Source organism: Astatotilapia calliptera, chromosome 14, assembly GCF_900246225.1.
Source record: "Astatotilapia calliptera chromosome 14, fAstCal1.2, whole genome shotgun sequence".
In the NCBI taxonomy this organism is placed as follows: Eukaryota; Metazoa; Chordata; class Actinopteri; order Cichliformes; family Cichlidae; genus Astatotilapia; species Astatotilapia calliptera.
Window position 1 is genome coordinate 31,313,091 of NC_039315.1, and position 26,678 is coordinate 31,339,768.

A 26,678-nucleotide genomic window follows, 5' to 3' on the forward strand; every position below is an offset into this window, starting at 1 on the left:
ACAGTACAACAAAGGACTCAAAACATACTCCATAATATAAAAAACACGAGATTTCTTCAAAATAAAACAGGAAACATGAGAGGCAGACATGACAACATAAGACAACAGACATGAAACACATGAAGGGCAAGGGAGACTTCACAGGGGTTGAAAACACAAGGGGGAGCTAATAAGCAAATGAACATAGGAAACCTAATAAGCTTAAACATACACTATGAACATCAAAATGAACTAAAACACAAAACACTGGGTCATAAGACCCAGGATCGTGACACATGTATGTTCAAGTGTTCCAGTCCAGTGACTCAAATTAGCTGAGGTGAAGCCCACCAGCAGCTGCCAACACCAGGTACTTGTGCAGTCATCCCCTTGTCAAAGCACCCTAAATCAGGGCTGCCCAATCCCAGTCCTCGAGAGCTACTATCCTGCAGCTTTTAGATGCATCCCTACTCCAACACAGCTGAATCAAATGGTTTGATTACCTCTTCAGCATGCCATCATGTTTGGCAAAGGCCTGATAACAAGCCATTCATTTGATTCGGGTGTGTGGGAACAAGGATGCATCTAAAAGCTGCAGGACGGTAGCTCTCGAGGACCGGGATTGGGCACCCCTGCCCTGAATACTTCTTAGAATAAGTCGAATTTTGAATTTTAGCCCTCATCCTACATACATACACATCCTACATAATTTACATACAGGGACTACTGAGTTGCATCCCTGGGGACCCCAAAAATAATTTACAATGAGAAGCAATTATCATAGCAAATAATAATAGCAAAACTTATTATGTCTTAGAGCATTATCAGTTATGCAATGAACATTGCATATTTTCTAACATCAAAATCTTTGGGTCAGCTCTTGTTTCACCACAGCAGACTGATACAGTGTCCACATCACTGCATCTGTCAGGATCCGGATCATCACACCTGGATCATCACACCTGAATCAAATGATTAGTTCATTACCAGGGCTCTGGAGAACTTCAAAACATGTTGAGTAGGTAATGTAGCCATTTAAATCAGCTGTGTTGGATCAAAGACACATCTAAAACCTTCAGGACACCGGCTCTCGAGGCCTGGAGTTCCCTACCCCTGGTGTAGACTCTGTGATTAAAAATATCCAGCTTCATTTTGGGCATTTAATGTAATATTTAGTTAAAACTCCAACGTAAGAAAACTGGAAAGTCTTGAAATGCAAAAATGTTTTTATGTATTTTGTATTTTTATGTTATTTATCGAAGAAGAGAGGACTAATGTGAGTGGTGTCCTGTAAACAAAGACAAATGGGCCTTAGCAGTGTTAGATAAGAAAAGCTTGGTGGTAAAACTAGATGGTAATTACAAAAGGGGCGATGGCATGAATTCACAAAGACAGGTGCAGAGACGGTTTGCTTGTGTGCGTGTGTGTGTTTTTGTGGATTTGATAGAGAGGCAAATGGGGCAGGTGAGCTGGAGGGTAAAGCAGTCATTTACTAGCTGACCACCCTCACCAGCAGTCACAGCACGCACAGCCTGCTGACATGGATAAGTTGATGTTGTAATTGAAGGAGCAGGAATAACAACCTCTGTCGTGCAGAAAGGCGGGAGTGCATGCACACTATGTATGTGTGTTTGCGAAAAAAGAGAGAGCAGAGCACAACAGATGAGGCAGCAAACAGTGAAATGGGATGAGGCTGCAAAACAGTGAGACAATGATGTTCGCTAGGAGGGAATGGGAAGGTTGGGCAGGGCAGAGGGAGGAGGGAGGAGGGAGGAGGGAAGGAATTCTAAACAAGCAGAAAGGAAGACAGAATGGGTGACGAGGAGGACGGGAAGGCGAACAATGCCCTCCTAATATGAATTACAGCTAATCCTCCTACTCACATACTTGTATTCAAATATACCACATTATCAACATTCAGCTCCTTCTGCACCTCTCTCCACACAATGGAAAAAGCTCAAGAAGCATCCAGGCTGTTATACAAGTAACTCATTCTAGCTCCATTTCAACTCACAGCCAATAAGAGCCAATTTCCATGCACTTTACACTCCGCAAGTGCTCTCCATCAGGGACCCCCTCCCTGTCCAGCTCTAGTGGGGTGTAGAGCATTGTCATCTGTCTTTAGTGGAAGACTCATCAAATATTAACAGGCACATTAGGACTACACAAGGTCCCTTCATCCCCTTTGCTCAGCATGAGAAAAGATGCCAGCTTGGAAAATGGGTTGTGGTTACCAACGAGTCAGGAGATTCTCAGTAACTGGTTGTGGTCTAGATGTTGAATGTCCAATGGAGGCAAGCCAATTATCTGTCCCTTCTAAGGTGTTGAGTGGAGCATTACAAAAAGCCTTGTTTTGTACATTAGCATATATAATATCAGTTTACAGAAATCCGACAGGCTGCAATGGCTCACATGTTTGTTGAGGATGGGGATATACCCGAATCACAGGGTAACTCTAGGCGTTGTTCAACAAAAGGGAAAGACAGAGATACAATATTGTGACACACAGTACCAAACTGATATTCATGGAAATATTTAGATTAATGATCCTCTCTGATTTCTCTCTGCAGAACCAGAGATATTGATCCTCATTCAGTATTATAAACCTACAAATGTTCTTACCTGTGCACAAAAAGAATCCACACAAACATTTTTCCTTGAATGTGCTGTAAAAGCAAAAAAAAAAAAAAACTCCAATGAGGAAATGAGACAACATGTTTCCTAGGAGGAAAAAAAACAGTACCTAAGGGAATCTTATGTCCCCTGAGACACAGGCTTTAATTCAGATTTTTAAAACATACAGTTGATGAGAAAAAAAATGAATAAGAGACTAGAAGAAAAGGGAAGAAGCAGGTGGAGGGTAAGGCACAGCTGATCCGATGGCAAAGATGAATTCAATGTGCTGTATTTACTGAAGAAGCTGAGTCTAAACATTCAAAAATAAAGTACAAACAATGTTCTCTATGAATGTCTCCTGTTTCATTTGGTCTTTATGTTGGTGAAGCCAGGTAGCGAAAGGATTACTTTTTAAAGCTGTAGCTGTAGCTGTAGCTCAGGTGGCAGAGCAGGTCAGCCACTAATCAGAAGGTCGGTGGTTCGATCCCAGGCTGCATCCTGGCTGCATGCCAAATATCCTTGGGCAAGATACTAACCCCGTGTTTGCCTACTGGTGGTGGTCAGAGGGCCCGGTGGCGCCTGTGTCCGGCAGCCTCGCCTCTGTCAGTGCGCCCCAGGGCAGCTGTGGCTACAATGTAACTTGCTATCGCCAGTGTGTGAATGTGTGTGTGAATGGGTGGATGACTGAATGTAGTGTAAAGTGCTTTGGGGTCCTATGGACTAGAAAAGCGCTATACAAATGCAGGCCATTTACCATTTAAAGGGGAGTGTGTTTCTCAAATTTATTACTTTACAGTTAAAACTTGGCATTCTTTACATGTGATTCTGTCGAAGCACCCATCGCGCATTTTGAGTGAACGATAGGCTAATTGCTAACTGCAACAGCAATAAGTCGTTCAAGTGGAACAGCGAAGTGCAAGTACGAAAGGGATTGGGCATTGTAGGCATTCTGGGCTCTGCCAATCAGAGCCAGCAGATTTCGTTACGCGGGCATTTTGCTGTAACACGGGCAGAAATAATGCCGTTAAGTGCCTTCGTAACTTGAATTTTTCGTTAAATGGGGTATTCGTAAGTCGGGGTTCCACTGTACTTGATTTTATCTTTCTGGCTGAGGTTGTTTTGAAAAAACTGTAAATAATTACCTAAGTAAAATTCTCAAGGAAATATTGATGAATCTGAGTTTTGTGCATGCATACACAGCTGAAGCACTGATGTGATGTTTTTGTTGTGCTAGTTGTACTTTTGTGCCATATATTAATTTTCCTGGTCAAGAGATATTATAACTTGCCAACAAGGTTTGTGAGTCCTTTTAAATGACCATGATTTGTGTATAATTACTCATTACAATGTGCTTTGGCGATAAAAGTCTTATACGCTATTTGACTAAATTCAGAGCTGCACTTTTCATTAATAAACACATTAATAGTTGTGCAGACTGAAAAAAGTGTAATTTAAAGTAGTAACTTGTAGAATTTCCAGCTGCACCTTCAATCAGACATTCAGGCTTTAAACGAGTCTGCAGAACCTTTTTAGCACATTTCTTGTAATGCTTTGGGATTCCGCTGGGTTATGGTCAGGCCTCATGTACTCATTTCAACATATGAATTTTCTTATATAATACATATTCAGTGATTTACGTGTGTGCTGTTGGTCGCTGTTCTGCTGCATTACCCAACCTCTCTTAAGCTGCGATAACGTTGCTCCTTAATCATGACGCTCCCTCCACCGTGCTTCACAGCTGTGGAGTTGGTCTCTTTCAAAAAGCACCTAAAAAATCCCCCTTTTTGTGCATTTGGTCAACTCTTGTTTTTATGTTTGGGCATGTGGTTGTGAAGAACTTTGTGATGTTTGTCTTGAAAGGTGGTATTGTCACGGTTCTGGGTCCGTTGGACTAAAACTCAAAACACTGGGTCATAAGACCCAGGATCGTGACACATGTATGTTCAAGTGTTCCAGTCCAGTGACTCAAATTGGCTGAGGTGAAGCCCACCAGCAGCTGCCAACACCAGGTACTTGTGCAGTCATCCCCTTGTCAAAGCACCCTAAATCAGGGCTGCCCAATCCCAGTTGCCGTCCGCACGGTCGGCCCCCAGAACTGCTTCCTCGCCGCCGTTGCCGTCCGCACGGTCGGCCTCCAGAACTGTTTGCCCGCCGTTGCCATGTGCACGGTCGGCCTCCAGAACTGTTCGCACGTCGCCACCGTTGCCGTGTGCGCGGTCGGCCCCCTGGACTTTTTGTAGACTCTTGGTGAGCTCTGGTTTCGTTTTGTTTTTGATATGCTTTCCTGCGTTTTTTGGACTCTGGTGCTCCTTGTTTTTTTGTTTGGGCTCTGTCCCTCCATCCTGGACCCCCTCCGCCCGCCCTGGCCTGGTGCTTTGTTGTGCTTTTTTTTGTTTGGGGCTGTCGGGAGTCAGCCCTTAGAGGGGGGGTACTGTCACGGTTCTGGGTCCGTTGGACCCAGTATTTTGAGTTCATTATGTTTTGGTACTTTTGCATCATGGATTTTCCTTTGTTTCTCTGGTACTTGGTGTTTCAGTTATCTTGGTGTTTTTCTATATTATGATTTATGATCTGATACTGTTGTGATTGTGATTATCATTTAGTAGCCTTTGGTCAGTGTCAAGTCTGTCTCTGTCTAGTCTGTGTCTTAGTAAAGTGTGTTTTGTTTCCTTTTTTACTTTGAAGGTTCTTGTTCCTGTCTGATGTTAGTATGTGCAGCTTTGTTCCCCCTGTCTCGTTAGCCCTGATCTCTCCCAGCTGTGTCTCCCTCCTGTTGCCAATTCCCCCGTTACTACCCTGTGTATATAAGCCCTGTGTTTTCCCATGCTCAGTGTCGCGTCGTACCATCAGATTATGCCTGTGTGTTCTTGGTCTCAGTGTTCCGGCCTCACTTCATGTTTGTATTCCTGCCAGCAATAAAGCTGAGGTTTTTTGAGTTACATTCCATTTTCCGAGTCCTGCATTTGGATCCTCATCTCTGCCTGCCCGCACACAGAGCCCTGACAGGTATACAAATAAAATACAACATTTTTTACTTACAATGAGGTTTTAATGTCTATCTGGTGTATTTTATCCTGCTAACATTGTCCCAAAGCTTCTGTAGATACATCCAGGTGGTCTTTTCCGAACCAAATGCAATCTGCAGTGTTTCTTTCACAATAGAGTCCTTCATATCTTCCCATCTTATTCAGTGTTTTTCTTAAAATGACCATGACCAAAGATTTAAACAGGTGGCAAGTTTACATTTTTGCATGTGTTTTGCTGTTACTCTGTGAATTTTTGGCTCTTTAAGGATTGCCTGCTGTTTTCTTACTGTGATCTTTGCTGTGAACAGTCATGTTCCTACTGAATATGCTCCAGTTTCTCTTACTTTGCAGTGATGAAGATGTAGTACTTTAGAAATGTGTTTTTGCATCTGTATAACGCTTCTTCCCATATGGAAAAGAAATAGTAAAAACTTATATTATTTACTCATGAAAGTGGCCACTTTCTCATTACTTTCATATATTGTTTTAGTAAGTATCCAAAACATACGAGTTTCATTATATATTTTTTCAAGGGATCTTGAAAAACTCTTGTATGTTTTTCATAGAAGTTTCATACAAGTAGACCTTATACACTTTCATTTATAGTAAGCAGCAGTAACTGCAACCCACTCTTCCCATCTCATCTGAGCTGGAGACATGTTTGTAAAATATTTTGGTCTATTATGTTAGTAGAGGCTAAATGTAGCCTAGAGGCATTAAACCTAAGCAAAGAAACACGGTACAGAGGTCTGCAAAGGTCATTTTTGTCCACACTCCAGATTTTTTTCTCTTTCATTTCAAACATGTGGTATTTAAATTCAGCTGAAAATACCTCAGAATCATTTCTCTTAAGGCAGTTTATTGCATCTTGTACTCTACTCCTACTTTTTTTTTTTTTTACATATTATCATAATATTGGGCTTCTCTTTAGTTACTTCCTGTTTTATTTTGAACTCACTAACTGGATTTTATTTTTTGTGTCTGTCTTCCTGCTCATTTTCCCATGAGGGAAACAGGTGTTCCTTCTAAGGTGTTGAGTATGCAATCATTATTCCCTTTGAATCCCTGCCAGACTGTGGCATATTCTTGTTTAATTAAGCTTTCCCAGCATTCCTAGCATTCACTTTTAACTGTATCATGTGTGACCTTTTGGGATTTGTTTAATGGTGAGTACATTTATAATAAAATGCAGGTGTACATAACATATTTGATCATTTCTAAATTTCATTCAACTTTCCTAGTTTTTGTGCGCACAAGCCCGGATAACCTTATGTAATCTAGTAAAGTGTGCACTTTTTAAGCCTAAAGTGACAAACCTTTGTGATAATTTCTATTTCTATTGATTGCCAGTAGGTATCCAGATCCACATTTCATTCTATTTGACAATACAAAAAAAATCTCTAATTAAAACTGATAAGGGCTTTGATATGATTCATATCAGAAGTTGATTAACCAACAAGGATTTTTACAACAATAGTAATCTCATTGTTGAAGGATGATAATAACATGAAAGGACTAATTGTGGTAATGGCAAGACAGGGGCAACATTGTCTCTGAATCAGAAGGCAGCATGGATTTAATGAAAATGTGTTCTTAATTTTAAAAAAACATTAGCTCTAATCAAACACTTTGAGAGACGGAGGCTACCTGTCATCTCTGCCGTGATCTCATTTGTTACAGTGATTATATTAAGGCATCAAAGTTAATTTGACAATGACATATTGGGATGGTTTAAAATTAAATACTCATTGCTCCTTTAAGCAAACAAACTGCACAAGGGAAAAGAAGACAGCAACAGATACACGTTGTGTGTTATCTAAAAAGTCTAAAATGTCATTAAGATATACAGCGTCGTGCAGTAGACACCAATTCAAGTGGAACTGCTGCTTCTCATTTTCCACAAGGGAGAGCATAAGCAAGTGTATATATACTTAACTTACGATACTATGGTTTATGCTAAAATGTCAAAGTGGGTATTTTTCAAGGCACCAGACTAGAGAAGAGATCCATTCTAAATAAATGTAAAAGTCTAGTGATGAGTACAGAAACATAGCTATAACATATTCCTTATGACTGCAGTAAAATGAAACTCATTTAGCTGTAAAAGATCACATACCCATTTTATGACTCTATAAAATCTGACTTCCAGCCACTGATGATTTAGAAACTCCAGACTCAGATTTGTGTTTGTGGTATGTATTACATAAAATGGTTCACAAAAAATGTGCAGGCTGTTTTCTGTAATATGTAATAACTTCCCAAATGCTTCCACTGAGCATTTTATATTTACTTGGTGTCATGATCTGCGGGCTGCAGATCGTGTGGAGCTGAGTGTGGAACAAAATGCAGATGACGCAGAGAGACAGGAATGAGTTAATGTAAATCGAGCGTTGCTGGAACATGAGAGTACAAAAGAAATACCAAGACATAACAAATAACCTAAACTGGGAAAGGAAACTAAGGAAACATGGGACTAGTGGGACATGAAAACAAATGAGCAGAGACTCCGACGAGAGACAAGGGGAGACTGAGACAATATATACACAAGGGGAAGATTAGGGAGAGTGGAGACAGTTGGGAAACACAGCAAGAAGAAATTAGATGTAACAAGGTAAGGGAAGCAAACTGAACCTAATTCATAAGAGACAACAGACTACCAAAATAAAACAGGAAGCCCAAGGGACATAGAGAACTCAAAACAATGAATCATTTAGAAAAATCAACAGTTTAAAAACCAAAACACAGGCTCAAGACCTACATGACACTTGGATGTTTTGAACTTGCAGCCTTTTTCCAGGTTAAAGGTTTTAATTATTAGATCCCAGATCTAATAATTAAAATTGAGATGTTGATCGGTTTTTTTTTTTTTTTAAACATATTATATATGTGTATATTTAAATATATTGTTTATTTTTCTTTTAGATGCATGAAACGTATTAAGATTTTCCTAATATTTGTTATGTGTAGTTCTGCTGGGATCAGCTAGTTATTGTTTTTAGCATTCCAACTGCTTTGGTCGACACGCTGTGCAACATTAACACACACTTATACTTATTTTCATTTATCAGCTGTTAAACGTGCCAGTAGCAGTAGATCTGCTAACAGTTAATAGTGGTTGGGTTGGATTAGCCCACATATATGACGATTTAAGGTGCTAAACAATTCAGATATTTATGTTAGTTTACTTCAATGTAAAAGACTAACCTTAAATATGTATGTAATAACACAGCAATTTCACTTGTATAAACATAAAATCAAATCAAGACATGTAGCATCAATGGCTGAAAAACAATGGTGCTTTTAGCTAGAGAGCCAGCTAGCACTAGCATCAGCATCAGTACTCATATTTAACTGTCTGGCAGTTTATTGTGATCCCTGGTCAAGTTTGTAGTAAAGCAGCCACTGTGGATGAAAACTGAGTTTTGCCATTAAGAGTAGTCAACTGTGTCTTTAACCTCATTTTTTTTTATATTAACATACTTAAGTACTCAAGAGTCATGACTAATCCAGAGCATGCATGGAAAACAACCCTACTCGGCCCTGTGTGCATGTACCATTAAATATTTTCCTGCTGTGTTAGCATGCTTTTGATTTTTAATTATAGCTGTTCCTCAAACCAAAAATTCTGGATGTCTTCCATTTTTCTACCAACTCAGCCAATGGGAGCTATGTTTAGTCTCAAAATGTTTCTGGCCCATGAGAAGAGAAATGTGATTCAACCACAGTTAATTTCATTTACAGCTGCCTTTTTTGTCTAATGTGAAATTAAGATAAATGTGCGTTTATTGTCCAGGCCATAAACCATTTGATCCACCCAAATGGATCAAATCTACAGCTGCCTTATATTTTCCCTAATTGCCTAAATCAATTTCAGGTGTTTTGCTGGTTGGGAAGTGTAAATTAAATTGAACAATTTAACAGAGAATCTAACTGCACAGGATGAGTTCTTTTGTAGAAAATTGGACACAGCGATTGCAACTTTCTAACTTCATCACTGCCACACAAACCAGACAATAGTTTACTAACTGAATGATGGTTATTTTATTTTTTTTATTATTCTTAAAACATTTAATTTTGGCAAACCACTAAACACAAAATGTGTTCATTATGAGACACAATAGGGAAGCTGGATTTACTCAACAATACGCTATAATGAGTTGCTTTAAAAAGCTATTTTGGATTAATTTGACCTCGACCTTTTCTTCCCTACCAGGTAACATCCGGAACACGGAGAAACTGAGCTATGATCGCCAGCAGCAGTACGAGATCCAGGTGACAGCCTGGGACTGCGGCCAGAAGAGAGCCTTGCACAGCGTTCCTGTCCGCATTGACGTCAAGCCGGTCTGCAAACCTGGCTGGCAAGGTTGGTCCTTGTTATATCTGCCTGTCTGTGTTTGTGTGCACAGATTTCAGGCAGGTCTGACTGTGCGGTGTTTATACACCCAGAAACACAGATGCGGTTGTTTGTGTGTGATTATAGTCTGTGCAGTCTGTGTGTGGCTTCATTCTATTGATGTTCACAGATGTGCTTATTTGTAAGTGATTACTCATAGTGTGTGTTCCTACTTACCTCTAAATGCGTTGCTTAAGTCAGCATGCTTCATTTTTCTCCATTTGTGCTTATCATAATGTCTACATTTCTCATCTTTCTTTACCTACAGTATGTTTCTATATTCTTCTCTCTCACTTTCCTTTTCTAAGCCTCTTTCTGTCTCTCTTTCCCTCCCTGAGGAATTGGCCTGTCAAGCGTAGCTGGTGTGATCAACAACACTTTACTAAAAGCACTGTGACTCAACCTATACCGCTCCTAGCGCATCAGAAGATGGTCTTGGCAGCTTTAACAAGGCCCAGAGTAATGCAAAGGCAAGCGTCTGAGTGCTGCCACAACAACACAAACAGTGCTTAAGATAACTTTAGATGCAATTTACGCTTGTCAGAGAGGGCGGCAGCACGTGATGAAAGATGGCCACATGCTGTTTTCAGCTTCACATGTAACCATGCGCAATCTGTGTTGTTCTGTCATTAACAAGGTGATTCATGTGCTCTTTGGCATCCAGCCATTTATCCCACAGAACGCAAAGATAGCAGGCTGGTGATAAACAGCAGTAAATGAGGACCCTGGCAGCAGCTCAGTGGCAGCCACTGAACCCTGACGAAACTGCTAAGTTGCTTGGCTCATATTCAATCTTGTTTCAGTCCTCCAACTTGTATGTTTTTTTTAAAGCTTCTGGACAAGTGTTTATGTTTCTGATGTGACTCAGGAATTTCACAGAAAAAAAGAATCTTATAATTCTGTTTCCAACAACACTAGGACACTGTTTGAAATATGAATATAAGAAACATCAATATTAAATGTTTAAGAGCAAAGAAGAGGAAGAGTTGAAAATTAAGACAACTTTTGTACAAGATCCAAAATCCATGCTGAAGAGATCATCTTCTGGTCTTCAGAGGCCACTGCAGTAATAATTGACATGATTCAGTTAAATTGTTTTTCTAACACAACAACATCTGCATCAAGGCACTTTGTATTGTGAGGTAAATACAGAAAATCCCAACAATCTAACAACCCCCTATGAGCAAGCACTTGGTGACAGTTAGAAGGGAAAACCCCTTTTTACAGGAAGAAACCTCCAAAAAACCAGGATCAGGGAGGCGCAGCCATCTGCCACAACTGTTTGAGGGAGAGGAGTTTAGATAAGCGTGATAAATCGAAATTTCAGCTGCTTTTTGGTGTTGTCTGAGAAAAAGAAAACCATAGAGGAAATCACTGGCTCACCATCGGTGCACAGTTCAGAAGCTAGGATCCATGCATGCACAGCATTGCATTAGTACTCTTGGCATATATAACTTCATATCTGCATGACATATAAAGGTTTTGGACTATATTCTAACACCTAGACGGCAGCTTTTTCTGGTAAGCTCCTGCTTATTTCAATAAGACAACGCCAAACCAGCAGGTATTAAAACATCACTCTTACTCTAGTAAAAGAGACCAGGTAATAAACTGGCCTCCCTGCAGGCGCGAGCTATCACACACACATTTGGCAAAAAATAGACCCAGAAGGGTCGAACTGTTAAAACTCTGCAGTATATCGAGTAAGGATGGGGAAACATCTTGCTTTCAGAACTACAATTGTTCACCTCGGTTTCCAAACATTTATACAGTGGTGTTAAAAGAAGAGGTGATGCAACACAGTGGTAATAATGCCCCTCTCCAAGCCTTTTTGAAACATAGTCCTGGCGTGAAATTCAAGAGGAGCATTTATTTTTTCAAAAACACAAGGCAATTTCTCAGTTTCAACATTTGTCGTTGTACACTTTTAAATTAAATATAGAAAATAAAATATTCAACAGTCGTTTTTGTCTCCACAGTTTCCCAAGCAAGGTGGAAAAATTAAGATGGGAAAAGGGGGAAGCAATCAAATTTAACATTAGTACTATTTAGTATAAATAATTTCTTAACATGGATCAATTCAAACTCCACCAGAGTAGGAGGCTTAATTTTAAGATTCACGGGAATCAAAAACCAAAGAATGAGGGAAAGAAAAGTGTAAAAAATGTCACCCTTTATTTTACAATTCAAATTATTACATAAATATATTATATTAAAATGTATTTTAAAACAATTGCTCACTTTGTTGTGTTTTAATGGTAAAGGTTTAATTTAGAAGTAATCACGATGGCACTTTGAATATTTCGTATTTCACAATGTACAGTTGAACTATCAAGATGCCACAACACAATAGGTCACACATAAGAAAAAATTGGTCATTATGATATAAATACACATTCATAGACTCACATATTCACATATATACATAACTAATAACAAAATTAAAAGCCCAAGCTTAATGTTGTATACACCTCCTGCTGCCAGCACAGCTCTGAACCATCAGTGACAACATTTACAGTTGATCCTTTGGCTGCTGTCGGTACTGAAGTACTTAATTCTAGACGAGGCTTGCTTCATGCATTGGATGGATGGATGCTGATGAACTGAGACTGGGACAGTTTGAAGGCCAAATTATCATAGTGTGCTCTTTTATTGTAGTGCTCATGCTGTGCCTGTGTATTTTTTTTTTTTTTTTTTTTCCCTTCTGGGAGAGACCACTGCCATCAGGGAGGGCAGCTGCCATTGGGTAGATGTTTAGTTGAAACAAAGTAACCTACTGCTAAACCTTAGACTACCCCGGACAAAATCTAATCCAGCTGAAAATTACATATTAATAAAATGGTCTGTTTTTTATTCACTTTGCCAATCAGGAACTGATCGGTCTTTAGGTTTTGGTGGGTGTGTGCACAAGTTCAGTGCCTTTGCCTGGCACGCTTACAGTCACGCAGCCACACACAGAGCACTTTGAGCTGTTATGGACATACAAGGTAACCTTTACGTTCTCTGTGATAATGCTGTCTTTACACTCTGCTTTTGTGTGAGCATTTTTTCAAGTTAAGATTTGAACTCCGAAATTATGGTGAAAAGATCACACACACAAATCTACACAGAGACACTGTTCCTTCATGAAAGGGCACTTGTCGCTATGAGAGTTGTTTGTCAGCAGGGAAAAAAGCAAAGGATGGAGAGAAAAGTAAATGCCACGGCCATAGATCAGGGGATATTTAATAGGCCTAGTGGTTGTTGTATTAAACACAGGCTACTGCAGGAATGTCAAAGGTGCGCTTGTACACATACACACACAGACACACAGACACACACAAAATTTGCTTTCTTGCAGTTAAAAAACTGTAATCTGTCTGTTCAAGTTAGCCATGGTCTCTGGCTCTGGACAGCAGGGCTCAGTTGTGTGTCTCTACCAATCTCAGGTCTTCAGTTGTTCTTGGAAACTTCTTTACTGAAGGGTACTGCCTGTGCGCGCACACACACACACACACACACACACAGACTCACATTTACAGAGGTGTGTGTAGTATTTTCAGCCACATCATACAGCTGTTTTCAGCTGTCCACCAATTAGTAGATCATAAGGTTTGTAATCAGCCAAAGGCAGGTCTAAAAGAGAGTGGTTATTTGGCTTTTGGCAATCCAGCAGACGAAAACATGTCTCCATATAAATCATTATATTAGTATGTAACAACAAAGATGTCCTAGAGATTTACCCATATCAACTTCAAATGAGACTCTTTGTCAAAACCTGTTTCTACGAACTCCTGCTGGCTGAAAAAGATCTAAATCATACCCCCCCCCCCCCAAAAAAAAAAGACAAAAATCATGGAGGTAGTTGCGTCTGATGCTGATGGACTTTTTTATTGTTAAAGCTTCAGTGTTTTACCTACTTCAAATTTACCTTGCCTATGGGTATAAATAAAGTTACCTTGACCTACTGTCCTGTTTTTGTTTAATTAATTGGTTAATAACAAAGAGACATGCATATCTGACAGCCTAATAAGATACTAGAATTTCATGCATCAAAACTGAAGCAAAAACTTTTTCACGCAGCAGATCATATTATTTATTGAGAGTAATAATTATAGGTGAGATCTAGCGGACTTCTGAAACCTGTCAATTAAGCTAGCCAAGCACCTGACTATAGTAAAGTATGGATGAGTGTGCCAGGCGATGATTTTTAAGAATACTTTTTTGCACTTCAGGCTTAATTGTTTCAGCTCTGAAAGTTGCCACTTGGTTTAAATATGAAAAAACAGCAAGAGTCATCTGGTGTTTTACACATCAAACATCTGTGTCCAAAGTAACCTTTTCCAGATCTTAATGGATGAAGATACACAGGCAAATTAACTGGACATGGATCATGGTTCAGAGTGCCATCTAGTTCCCTCAGCATGTAAACCTGCAATCAGTGCTCTGATCAGAGCCCACGAATCTGTCCTGTACCTGCATCTCTTCCTGGTGAACATTATGTTTCATTTGTTGCAGGTTCTTGGAAGGATGCTGATGTCTGTCCCTCTCAATTCCAATATGCTCTGTAACTATCTCACCGGTGCATCACTTCTTCATCGTTTTTTTTAGCACACTGTTCTATAGCCGGAGACTACACCGCCTCTGCTTTTTTCCCTCCACCAGTGAAAAGCTATTTAAAACTTCTCAAAGTATAATAGTCCATCTCATATCTTGTCTATTAATCTCCCTTCTCCCTCTGCCCACATACAAAGACAAACATGTGAATACACACACACACACACACACAAAGACATACACTAAAAACTAATAATGGATGGAGCGGCTGTTGAGCCTCTTCTCTAAATTCGAAGGGTTGGCTATCAGCTTTATTTGGTGTGATACAGTTTGTCTCTAACACAATAACAGGCACATTGACAGAAAGCTTTATGTGGTCAGTCTTAAAGCCAGGAGGCCCCAGACTAGAGACCGAGCACTTTGAGTTTTTTTGTTTTCTGAGACTGTTTGTTTTCTCAGTGTTTGTGTCCTTGGATGGTGGTCAAACACAGAGACAGTCACCAACACAACTAAATTGACTTTACGGAGGTACACTCTTCAAAGTTTCACAAAGGATTCTTGAAGTTATTTGTAACTGTAGTGTATGACATCATTGCTTATTAATCTACAGTTTGGTGTTACAAAAGACAGTATATATTGATCAGCACATTATGGATAAGCATGAAAAGGAAATTTGTACCATATAATGTGATTTAATTGAAAAATTTAAGCAAAATTTAAATGTGTGTGTTTTGCCTATTTTCCTCCTCCTTAGTTGTCTTACAGGCTCCTGGTAGGCAGTGCTACTGGGAAGACCTGGCAAGTCTCCCTGGAGCATTTAAAGAGCCGCCTGTCTCAGTGTTTGCAATCTTCCTCGCTTTACCCATGTCATTTATTTGTTTGGCCTCAGCCTGATTATTTTAGGTTCTACTACATCTCACCATATGCCTAACATGGAAACACTTATCTAACTGCTGACACACTGATAACACTGACTAACACTTATCCTAAAATTAATCATGCTTTTTTTGGTTTATAAATTCCTACGTCTGTCGTATTATTTGTCGTGGATCATGGAACTATGACAAAACTTGCAGCTCAATACTGATAAACTTGTAGGGCAGTGTACTTACAATGGCAACGCTAACATGGTGATGTTGAGAAAGTGTATGCACCTATTCATCATGTGTGAGAGTTAGCTTGAGTACTGACATTGACTAGAAAGAAAGACCTTATGTCTCCCGACTTGAATTTGAAAATCCTGCTCCTCACATACAAGCAGTAGCGGTTTTTGATATGGGCGACACGGGCGGTTGCCCGGGGTGCCATCCTGGTGGGGAGCGGCATCACAGGCATCGGCAAAAAAAAAAAATTGCTCGTACTCATGCTGCCCCGACATCAGCCAGCACATATTGGGAATGGCATAGGCACCGATCGGTTTTCTATCGCCCATTTACTGGGAGTAAGGGCGCCCTCCGTTTGCGAGGTGCGCCCGCTGCTTGCGGCACAGGGAGGAGAGGACGGGGCGGCGGGGGATTCTCTGGCTGGCTGGAGCAGCATCTAATAACCAACTCGCAAAATAAAACTAAATAAAAATAAACCAACAAACATGAAAACACCAGACATAATGATACAGACTTATAATTTGCCCCGAATTTTTTGAAATTCTATATGCGAAAAGTGAGCGCGAGAGCCCTCGGTGCGCCTGCTCGGTGCTGAAGTCAAAGTAAACTTTATTGTCATCTCCGATACAGTCCGGTATATAGTGAGATGAGAGAACGAGGCTCCAGTTACAGCAGTGCAAGTAAACAAACAACATATATAAGAAGAGTAAGAAAATAAATATACACTTTAGGACTCGGGGTAAAGGGATCAATAACAATTTAAAATTTACAATTTACAGTTTGATGATTTAAAGTCTCACACACAACCTGTCGAAAGGGGAGGGGGGCCAGCTGCTTCCAAATAGAGCACATTTCAATCATAATGTTGTAAATCCAAGCCCATCATGTATTCATGTTTTGAATCCTGGGTTGTGTGAAATCCCAGAAATAAACCGTAGACAAAGTGAATCTGTGAACTAAGGTGCAGGTCTGTTAGGTTATGTTGTGGTGATCCTGATCCTCGAGTTGGGGGATTTGTGTTCATACTGGAGTGCAAAATTGAAACCAATGGAAGATGGACAAGAAAAGTTCAAAGCCAGGTGCTCAGTTTATAAAAATTAGAAAAGAAGAAGAGGAGAAACGAGAAAAAGATACAGGTAAGCAGATGTGTCATTGGATAATGGCAGGTCATGTATCCTGAAACAATCAGAATCAGAATACGTATGTTACTTATGGAAATTATGTGGTTACAGTTGCTCCAAGAAGAAATGGTAAAAATAGTAACAGTAACAGACTGAACTCCAAAGAATATATTATGTTACAGATTTTAATATTAATTAGTCGTTGTAAATTGATTTGTCCTGTTCTCATTGTATGACGAATTATGAATTATGATGGCTGTTGGTAGCCGTTTGCATACTATGCATACTCTCTCTCTCTTCGTGTGTGTGTGTGTGTGTGTGTGTGTGTGTGTGTGTGTGTGTGTGTGTGTGTTTCTCTGGTGAATTTCAGTATGGTTCTGACAAGTTTTATGTTAATGTGCAATCCTTAATATGTTTTTTGTGTGTGGGGGGCAGAGGGAGTGTTCGCCGAGGGCGCCAAACAGGCTAGGACCGCCACTGCATACAAGGTCTTAAATTATGAGGCCCATCAAGCTTCATAGTACTGGATCACCCCAATAGAGCACTTTTGGGAGCTCTCAGACTGCTGGTTTACTTGTGGTTCCTAGAGTATTTAAAAGTAGAATGGGAGGCAGAGCCTTCAGCTTTCAGGCCCATTTTTTGTGGAACCAGCTCCCAGTTTGGAATCAGGAGACAGACACTATCTCTACTTTCAAGATACTTTCAAGTTTTCTTCCTGTTAAAAGGGAGTTTTTCCTTCCCACTGTCGGCAAGTACTTGCTCATAGGGGGTGTTCTGATTGTTGGAGTTTTCTCTTTATTGTTGTGAAGTCTTTACGTTACAATTTAAAGCACTTTGACACAACTATTGTTGTGATTTGGTGCTATGTAAATAAAATTGAGTTGTGCTATCATTTGTGAATAAATAAATAGTGTAGCTGAGGCTAAAGTGAATGTTAGCTTTGCAAGGAATGAAATGTGTGCTATCATCACTAACAACAGGAAAAACAGCTTCCAAAACCAATTCTGTCATCTATGCACTCCACAGCAGAGATTGTAGTCACAAGCACACAACTGCACAACCAGCAACAAGCACAGGCCTTGACTGGCAGATGTCGCACTGCTCAAAACAAAAATCTGCATATGCATGTCTTTCCGTTGTCTTTTGAGCTTTTTGAGCCTTAAATATTTGTGTGTCCATGTTTGTGAATGTGCAATATGCTCACTGCGCAGTTTCATTTTTTTCTTTTTGTCTTTCTTTCATAACCACCTACAGCCCCAAACTCCAACTAACCCCAGAGGCAATTAGTGTGTACTTGGACTCCATGTCTGCTTTCCACACTGGAATAATTAGAGCAATATAGCATAGATGTTTATGTTTTTAAAGTTTACATGTCGCAATCATTTTCTTCCTAATGAGAGTCATGGATGGCACCATTATGACATGAGCACACACTTATTTTGAAAGAGGTGGCATTTCTTATTCAACTTTGAATTGAACAGTAACCTTTTATCATATCACTCTAGTTTTTACACAAATTATTCAACTGTTTAACAAGCAGACAACATGCAGGTTTTACAGAAATATAGTTATGAATCTATGAACTAAAAATATCCCTTACTGAGATTGTTTGATGTCTCCATTTCAGCAGAAGATATAAGTGAAGAAAAAGTCATTGACATACAATGTACTGATGGTCCTGGCCATAAAACTGTAGCGTGAGGCGAGATAATTATGAATTTTATATCTTTTGAGCATGCAGTGTAAGAGATGTGACTAGTTATTAAAAATGCATGCACCATACGTCAATACTACTCAGTTTTAATGGTTTTTGTAATGAGGATTGGAGTAATGTTCGCAGTTTGTCTTCCTTAAAATGAATAGAATTGACCAATTCCATAAAAGGTGAGGTAGACCTGTTGGATAAAATGACATTTATCTAATGGAGAAAAAAAACAAAGATCTGATGATGATTATGATAAGAGGCTCTGGTTTGGCAGATTGTCTGTAAAAAAGGGTTGCATCGGAAAAAGATGAAAACTCGGTCTTAATAGATGCCTGTATGTAGCAGCTTTCAAGAGGATTAAGACGCCGAGACATTAAGTGTGCAGAGATTGATGTTGTGATTTTTTTTCACACACATTAGGCAACAATTGTTCCTCATTTTTGTCAGAATATATAAATGTCACTGTGACATAAATACACATTTATTAATGAATGAAAAATGTTCAAATATGCACTTAATTTGCAGTCATGAAGTAGTTTGAATTGTGGTGTGTTATTGCTTAGTTTTCACGTGACTGTGTATCCACCATAATTCAGTAGCTTGTAGATCAGTCTTAGCAGTGATAACTTGAAGTAACTTTTTTCAATATGACTTTATCAGTGTCTCACTTGGTTGTGGAGGAATTCAGGCCCGCTCTCCTTCACAACATTGCTTCAGTTTGTTGAAGGCCTGGGAATTCATTTGTGCACAGCTCTCTTACGGGTGCTCGAAAGTAGTCGGGTTTAGGTCTAGACTTTTAGTGGGCTATTACAACACCTTGATTCTTTCCTTTTTCAGTTGTAGATTTGGGATCATTGTCTTGTTTTATCACTATGTTTCAGTAACGCTTTACCTATTAGACATTTGACGCTGGAATACTTTGATACACAGAAGAATTTATGGTGGACTCTATGGAGGTTGTTGCCCTGATGTGCTTTGTTTTTGCCAAATCCGGTGCTGTGCAGTCCAGCCAAACATCTCCACTTTGGTCTCATCTGTCCAAGGGGACACTGTTCAGGAAGTCCATGCTGCCATGTTCTTTCGGGAAAGAGGAGATTTTATTCTGGCAGCTCTTACAAACTAAAATGTACTCTCATGAAATTTAACATATAACGTGCTAACTGAGACCTGTAGAGTCTGATATGTAGCTCTTGGGTTTTTTGCAATTTCCATGATTATTGGACAGTCTTACTATGGGGTAAATTTGGCTGGGATGTCTACTCGTTGGAAGACTTTGGATATGTATTGACAAACACCTGAATGCTCCAGATCAGCAAACTGGACATGATTAACGTTATGAAATAACCAAAACTATAAACTCTTCCTATCCTTTGTTAAATAGTTTTATTTACTCTAAAACTGGTAAAAAAATAAATAAATAAATAGTTGCAGTTGCAAGGGTCCTCCTGGTAAAGGTTACTGTAAATGTGGTGGTAACTGTCTACTGAACCTGCTAACTCATGGCAGAGGGTTTTCTGAGAGCAACAGAGGCTTTCAGGCAAATTCTCTCTTTGAGGAAAGAAGCTGAATTTTCTGGCTAACTCTTCAGTGTGTGTGTGTGTGTGTGTGTGCGTGTGTGTGTGTGTGTGTGTGTGTGTGTGTCTTGGGAGCCAACAGTACTGATCTGTGATAAAAGAAGGAAGAGGATGAATTAAAGAGAGGAAAAAGAAAAATAAATTACTCTGCATTTCCTTTTCCCATTTCCTTTACCACCTCCTCTCTTGCTTCCTCTCTAATCTCACACTGAGGCTGTGTGACTGCTGCTGTAGCACTTTTCATCCCCTCACTTGTATTAGCTAGTTTCCCCATATTAAATTCATTGTTTCCTCGTTTCTCCCTGTCCTTAATGTCTGTGTCTCATACTTTTTTCTTTTGTGGGTTTTGATGCTTTTCCCCTTTCCCCTGTTCCCATATGATTCCTCTCATGAACATGAGGTTCAACCCTCATGTTCATGTTTCTTTCATTATTGCTCCCTTTCTTCTCTGATCCCCTGCTAGTCATAGCAGTTCGTGCACATCACTGTTTTCAGGCTGTTGTCTTTTGCCACTTTTCATTTTTATTGCATCACATCATAACAAATTTGTGCGCATTGTCGCAGGGATCATCTCACCCAAAGTCTTTTCATTCTTCTGTCTGGCTTTAGTTAGAAACGATGAATGAATAATGGTACGGGTAAAATCCATAGCTTTGCTTTTTTTGTATCTTAAGAGACGCCGGTGGTAGGATGAAAATAATGTTATGAATGCAGCTTTTTTTAAAAACTACTGATGTGAGTACTGCCATTGTTGAAGTTGTAAAAAAAAACAACCAAAAACTATAAATTTATACTAAAAAGTCACATCTTGTTCTAAAAAGAAAAAATATACTTTCATATACAAAAGTAGCCTAATTTTCCTGTTACTGGTAACATCTGTTGCACATATAAAAACATGCAACAGTCGGGAGAATATGTAGGGTCACATTGTTAGTTGAAGCGTCCTCGATTCAGTTTCATGAGCAAACAAGTATCTTGACCTTTACCTGTTGCAAGTCTTAAAAACAATACTATCCACGTGTGCTTTTTACTTTAGGGAAGTCTAACAAATGTAGGTAAAAAAGACTATTCCTAAACAGAGTCAGATGGAACTCCAGTATATGTGACAATATGACAATATATAAATTGCTGGAAACCATTCTGAAGCCTGAGTTTTTACTCTGCAGTGATCACTTGATATGATTAGTTTTGACTTGATCTACATTATAACAGTATACCAAAAGGGAAATGAAAATTTAAAATATTGACTGCCATGAATTAAACTGTGTTTGGTTGCAACTGCAATACATGATAATCTTTATGTTCCTTTAATCATAAATTATTTAGTTGGACAAAGTCTTGACATAAATACATATCAGTGTTTTTATTTCCTCAGTCCCAGTCTCTCTGCCAGCAGAGACCGGAGCTTCCTTTATAGAAAGAAAGTGTACTTTATTGGTCCCCGTGGGGAAAATCCCTCTCTGCATTTAACCCATTCACTCAGTGAAGCAGTGGGCAGCCACTGGGCGCCCGGGGAGCAGTGTGTAGGGACGGTACCTTGCTCAGGGGTACCTCAGGGTAGTTGTTCAGGGGAATCGAACCCCCGACCTTCCGATCATGGGGCCACCACTCTACCTACTGAGCTATCCCTGCCACCTTACTGTCAAGATGACAAAGCTGGAAAAGGGGAGAGAAAGGGGATAAAACAAAATGGAGTGACTGGATGTCTGAGGGAGAAAAACAGAAGAAGAGTTCAGGGGAAGGATAAGGGAGACATGTCTCTCTGTCTAAGGAAAAGGTTTGGAACATTAAGTCCTTGGGTCTTGTCTAGCGGGGGCTCCAGTTATGTAGATGTATTTTGCTACACACTACAGCCATGTTGCATTCTCACCCTCTCCCGCACCTACAAGCTTTAGATGTGACTAAAGAGCAATACAATGGGAAAATCTCACTGTAGGGAGAAATGACCCTGGGGCAGACATGCTGCAGGGATTACAGTGTATGCCAGGTTTGGATTCCTTTGGGGTCCCCCATGAGGGTTAGAGGACATGGGATGCCTTGAGTAATCTGTTCAGTCTTCTGATATGATGAGCAGGACAAAAACAAAGATGGTATAAAGAGAACAATTTGTAGAGTCCAAAAAGGAACTTTTGGATGATTTTTACTGAATAGTTTTAGTGTCTTCACTTTAAACACACAGGATTAAATTGTCATTTTCACTCAATCCTCAGAGGGGGCAAAAGAATTAGAGTTACTCTAGACATGAAATTGGAGTCTTTTAGGAGGCTTTCCCACAGAATTCTGCAGAATGAGAACTGGTGTAATTTCATTAAATTCCATTAAAAGTTTTATAAGATTATTATAATAGAAATATGTTTCTTACAGTGCAGACCTTTAATTTCACACTCATATCTGCAGCACCAGACACTTAGTAATGACAAATTTAGCAGATTAATCATGTTCAAAAACAACAGATGACAGATGATAACTGGTGCCAGAGCAGTGAAAGCATACAGTGGGGCAAAAAAGTATTTAGTCAGCCACCGATTGTGCAAGTTCCCCCACTTAAAATGATGACAGAGGTCATTAATTTGCACCAGAGGTACACTTCAACTGTGAGAGACAGAATGTGGAAAAAAAAATCCATGAATTCACATGGTAGGATTTGTAAAGAATTTATTCGTAAATAAGGGTGGAAAATAAGTATTTGGTCACCTCAAACAAGGAAAATCTCTGGCTCTCACAGACCTGTAACGTCTTCTGTAAGAAGCTTTTCTGTCCCCCACTCGTTACCTGTATGAATGGCACCTGTTTGAACTCATCATCTGTATAAAAGACACCTGTCCACAGCCTCAAACAGTCAGACTCCAAACTCCGCCATGGCCAAGACCAAAGAGCTTTCGAAGGACACCAGAAAAAGTATTGTAGACCTGCACCAGAGTGGGAAGAGTGAATCTACAATAGGCAAGCAGCATGGTGTGAAAAAATCAACTGTGGGAGCAATCATCAGAAAATGGAAGACATACAAGACCACTGATAATCTCCCTCGATCTGGGGCTCCACGCGAGATCTCATCCCGTGGGGTCAAAATGATCATGAGAACGGTGAGCAAAGATCCCAGAACCACACGGGGGGACCTGGTGAATGACCTGCAGAGAGCTGGGACCAAAGTAACAAAGGTCACCATCAGTAACACACTACAACGGCAGGGAATCAAATCCCGCAGTGCCAGACGTGTTCCGCTGCTGAAGCCAGTGCATGTCCAGGCCCGTCTGAAGTTTGCCAGAGAGCACATGGATGATACAGCAGAGGATTGGGAGAATGTCATGTGGTCAGATGAAACCAAAGTAGAACTTTTTGGTATAAACTCAACTCGTCGTGTTTGGAGGAAGAAGAATACTGAGTTGCATCCCAAGAACACCATACCTACTGTGAAGCATGGGGGTGGAAACATCATGCTATGGGGCTGTTTTTCTGCCAAGGGGACAGGGCGACTGATCCGTGTTGAGGACAGAATGAATGGGGCCATGTATCGTGAGATTTTGAGCCAAAACCTCCTTCCATCAGTGAGAACTTTGACGATGAAACGAGGCTGGGTCTTCCAACATGACAATGATCCAAAACACACCGCCCGGGCAACAAAGGAGTGGCTCCGTAAGAAGCATTTGAAAGTCCTGGAGTGGCCTAGCCAGTCTCCAGACCTCAACCCCATAGAAAATCTGTGGCGGGAGTTGAAAGTCCGTGTTGCTCGGCGACAGCCCCAAAACATCACTGCTCTCGAGAAGATCTGCATGGAGGAATGGGCCAAAATACCAGCTACTGTGTGTGCAAACCTGGTAAAGACCTATAGTAAACGTTTGACCTCTGTTATTGCCAACAAAGGTTATGTTACAAAGTATTGAGTTGTATTTTTGTTATTGACCAAATACTTATTTTCCACCCTAATTTACGAATAAATTCTTTACAAATCCTACCATGTGGATTCATGGATTTTTTTTTTTCACATTCTGTCTCTCACAGTTGAAGTGTACCTCTGGTACAAATTACTGACCTCTGTCATCATTTTAGGTGGGGGAACTTGCACAATCGGTGGCTGACTAAATACTTTTTTGCCCCACTGTATCTAGCATGCCAGTCTCCCATCAGTCTTCCCTGAAGACCAGAGGTTCATCCATAATGGGCATGCACAAAGAACCAGAAGAACCTGCTGGATTCAGAGCTGGCACAACTCCAGCAATCTGTACACTATGCATATACTTGGTTATGGCGTTCCATGTATGCCTTGCCTGCTACCATCTTGCACCCTGCTGTTATGTGCTGGATTGTCTCTGGGGCATCTTTACACAGCCTGCACCTGGGGTCTTGCCTGGTGTGGTAGACCCCAGCCTCTATGGATCTTGTGCTCAGAGCTTGTTCCTGTGCTGCCGTGATTAGTGCCTCTGTGCTGTCTTTCACTCCAACTTTGTCCAAGCATTGGTAGGATTTCTGGATGTCAGCCACTGTGGGTCATCGAGCTAATAAACTTGTGTATAACAGAAAGTTTTATGTTGAATCCTTTTTTATTCCCAGCTACATCACATTGGCAAGTTGATGATTACAGCTGCAAAACAAATCACACAAACAAGGCTTCTGCTGCCACAGCCTAATTAGATTTATATGTTGGAATCACAGATTTCATTTGCACATTTTAACAGTAATTTTTCAGTTTGAATTTGTTGTGTGATGCAAGCGTCATGCCACTCAGTGACTGTGTCAGGTTTTGCTGCATTCCCATTGGTTGGTTAGTAAGTAAGTAATTATAATTTTCTTTCTTGACATTAGCTTTGCGTTGCAGCACCCTGGTAATGATAAACCTGTCTTTCAGTGCAACCATCATTTTGAAGACATGACTAGGGATGTGTATCGAAACCCGGTTCTTGTTGAGAACCGGTTCCCACTGTTTCAATTCCTTGGAATTGTTTGCCATTTTTCCAAACAATTCCCTTATCGATTCCAGTCGCCCCGAATGACGTCACCACGTTGTGGAGCTTTATTTACCCGCCAGGAAACACGGCGCCTAAGCGGCTCAAATGCTCAAAAGTTTGGTCATACTTTACGAGAACGGATGACAACAGGGCAACTTGCAATACTTGCAAAGTAGATACTTCATTTAAGGGAGGAAACACTACGAATATGCAAAAGCATTTGCTCACAAAACACGCGATAACCTTAAATGAATGTCGTGTTTTTAATTCCGCTCCGGACTCGTGAATCTCAACCCAGCAGCAGCGGTAACGTTTGCACGTCCTCTCCCGTTAATATGGCAGGTAAATAATCAACTAACAGTGCATATTATGTTAGCGCGATCTGCCTTATTACAAAACCTGCCATTACTGTGCATTTAGGTGACCGTGATGAGAGAGACAGAGTCTGGCTGGCTCAGATGCTGGCAGTTCTCACTGCAGTCTACCGGTAGCGTCTCCTTTCAGGCCAGGATAGACGAATGTCACCGAGCAGTGACTGAGTTTGTGGTCAAAGGCTTGCACCCATTTGCCACAGCAGATGCCCCCGATTTCACTTTGGTAAGTGAATGTGTTTAATTGTAGGCAAGGACATTACTGGATATTCTTGTGTAATTGCTACAGAATAATTTATGTTACACTTTGTTATTGCTACAGGAGAATATTTATTTTATTATTTTACATTTACATTTTTTTTCCTGGGGACCCTGTGACACCCCATTGAAGAGCCATAGGCTGTGGATCTCTTAAGATCTCACTGTTGGGTTTGTAAGGCCATGTTACTCCTAAATTTCTATCTTGTTCAAAGAGAAGATATAAAACAAAGTTCTAAGCTAATCGAACTTAGTGTTCTCTTTTTTTAAAAATAAGAATCGATAAGAGAATCGATAAGGAATCGAATCGTTAAACAGAATCGAAAATGGAATCGGAATCGTTAAAATCTTATCAATACCCATCCCTAGACATGACCAAACAAAGCATCAAAAACAATTTTCATAGATCATTTTGTTTTCTTCTGGTACACTCCAAAATAATATATCTGGCTTTACACTGATAATGTGAGGCAATGAATGAACTTCCTATCATGGAACACTGAGAAAGGAAAAATCATTCCAGTCACTGGTGTGTTTTTTGCATTTTGACCTTGTTTTTCTACTTTTTTCTTAGCCTCCAACATTTTGTGAGCTGCACATTTTTCAACTGCAAGTCTTGCACTCTGGTGAAACAAGTAAGAGCTCTCTATGCACTTGAGAACAAAAAGTATCTTGTATGGCACACAAAGAGCATGCATGAAAGCATTAAAATGAATCCTTTGGGGGAAAGAGAGAGACCTAACGACAGCGAGGAAACAAGAGAAATCAGAAAGATGAAGTGGAGAGAGATGGAGGAGGACTGAGGTGGAGAGGAAAAGGAAAGGGAAGAAAAGGGAGGAAAAGAGGAGCAGAGTGCTCTTTTATATGTAAATTGGCTCTCTCACTGATGGCTGGGACGAGTAATGATGACCTCTTCCAATACTTGAACATGGAGTCAGCATTTTTACATGTGCGCACGAACACACACACACACACACACACACACACACACACACACACACACACACACACACACACAGTATTCACATAACCATTCGCCTACACATCTGCACA

At 40.2% G+C, this 26,678-nt stretch overlaps 1 protein-coding gene across 1 annotated transcript in view; it reads left to right on the forward strand.

Annotated features, from left to right (window-relative positions):
- Positions 1 to 26,678, forward strand: part of LOC113035750 (calsyntenin-2) — a 338,907-nt gene that overhangs the window by 210,870 nt on the left and 101,359 nt on the right. The window contains exon 5 of the mRNA XM_026191409.1: positions 9,835 to 9,984. Coding sequence (XP_026047194.1) covers positions 9,835 to 9,984 — 150 coding nt within the window. The remainder of the gene's footprint in view (positions 1 to 9,834; positions 9,985 to 26,678) is intronic.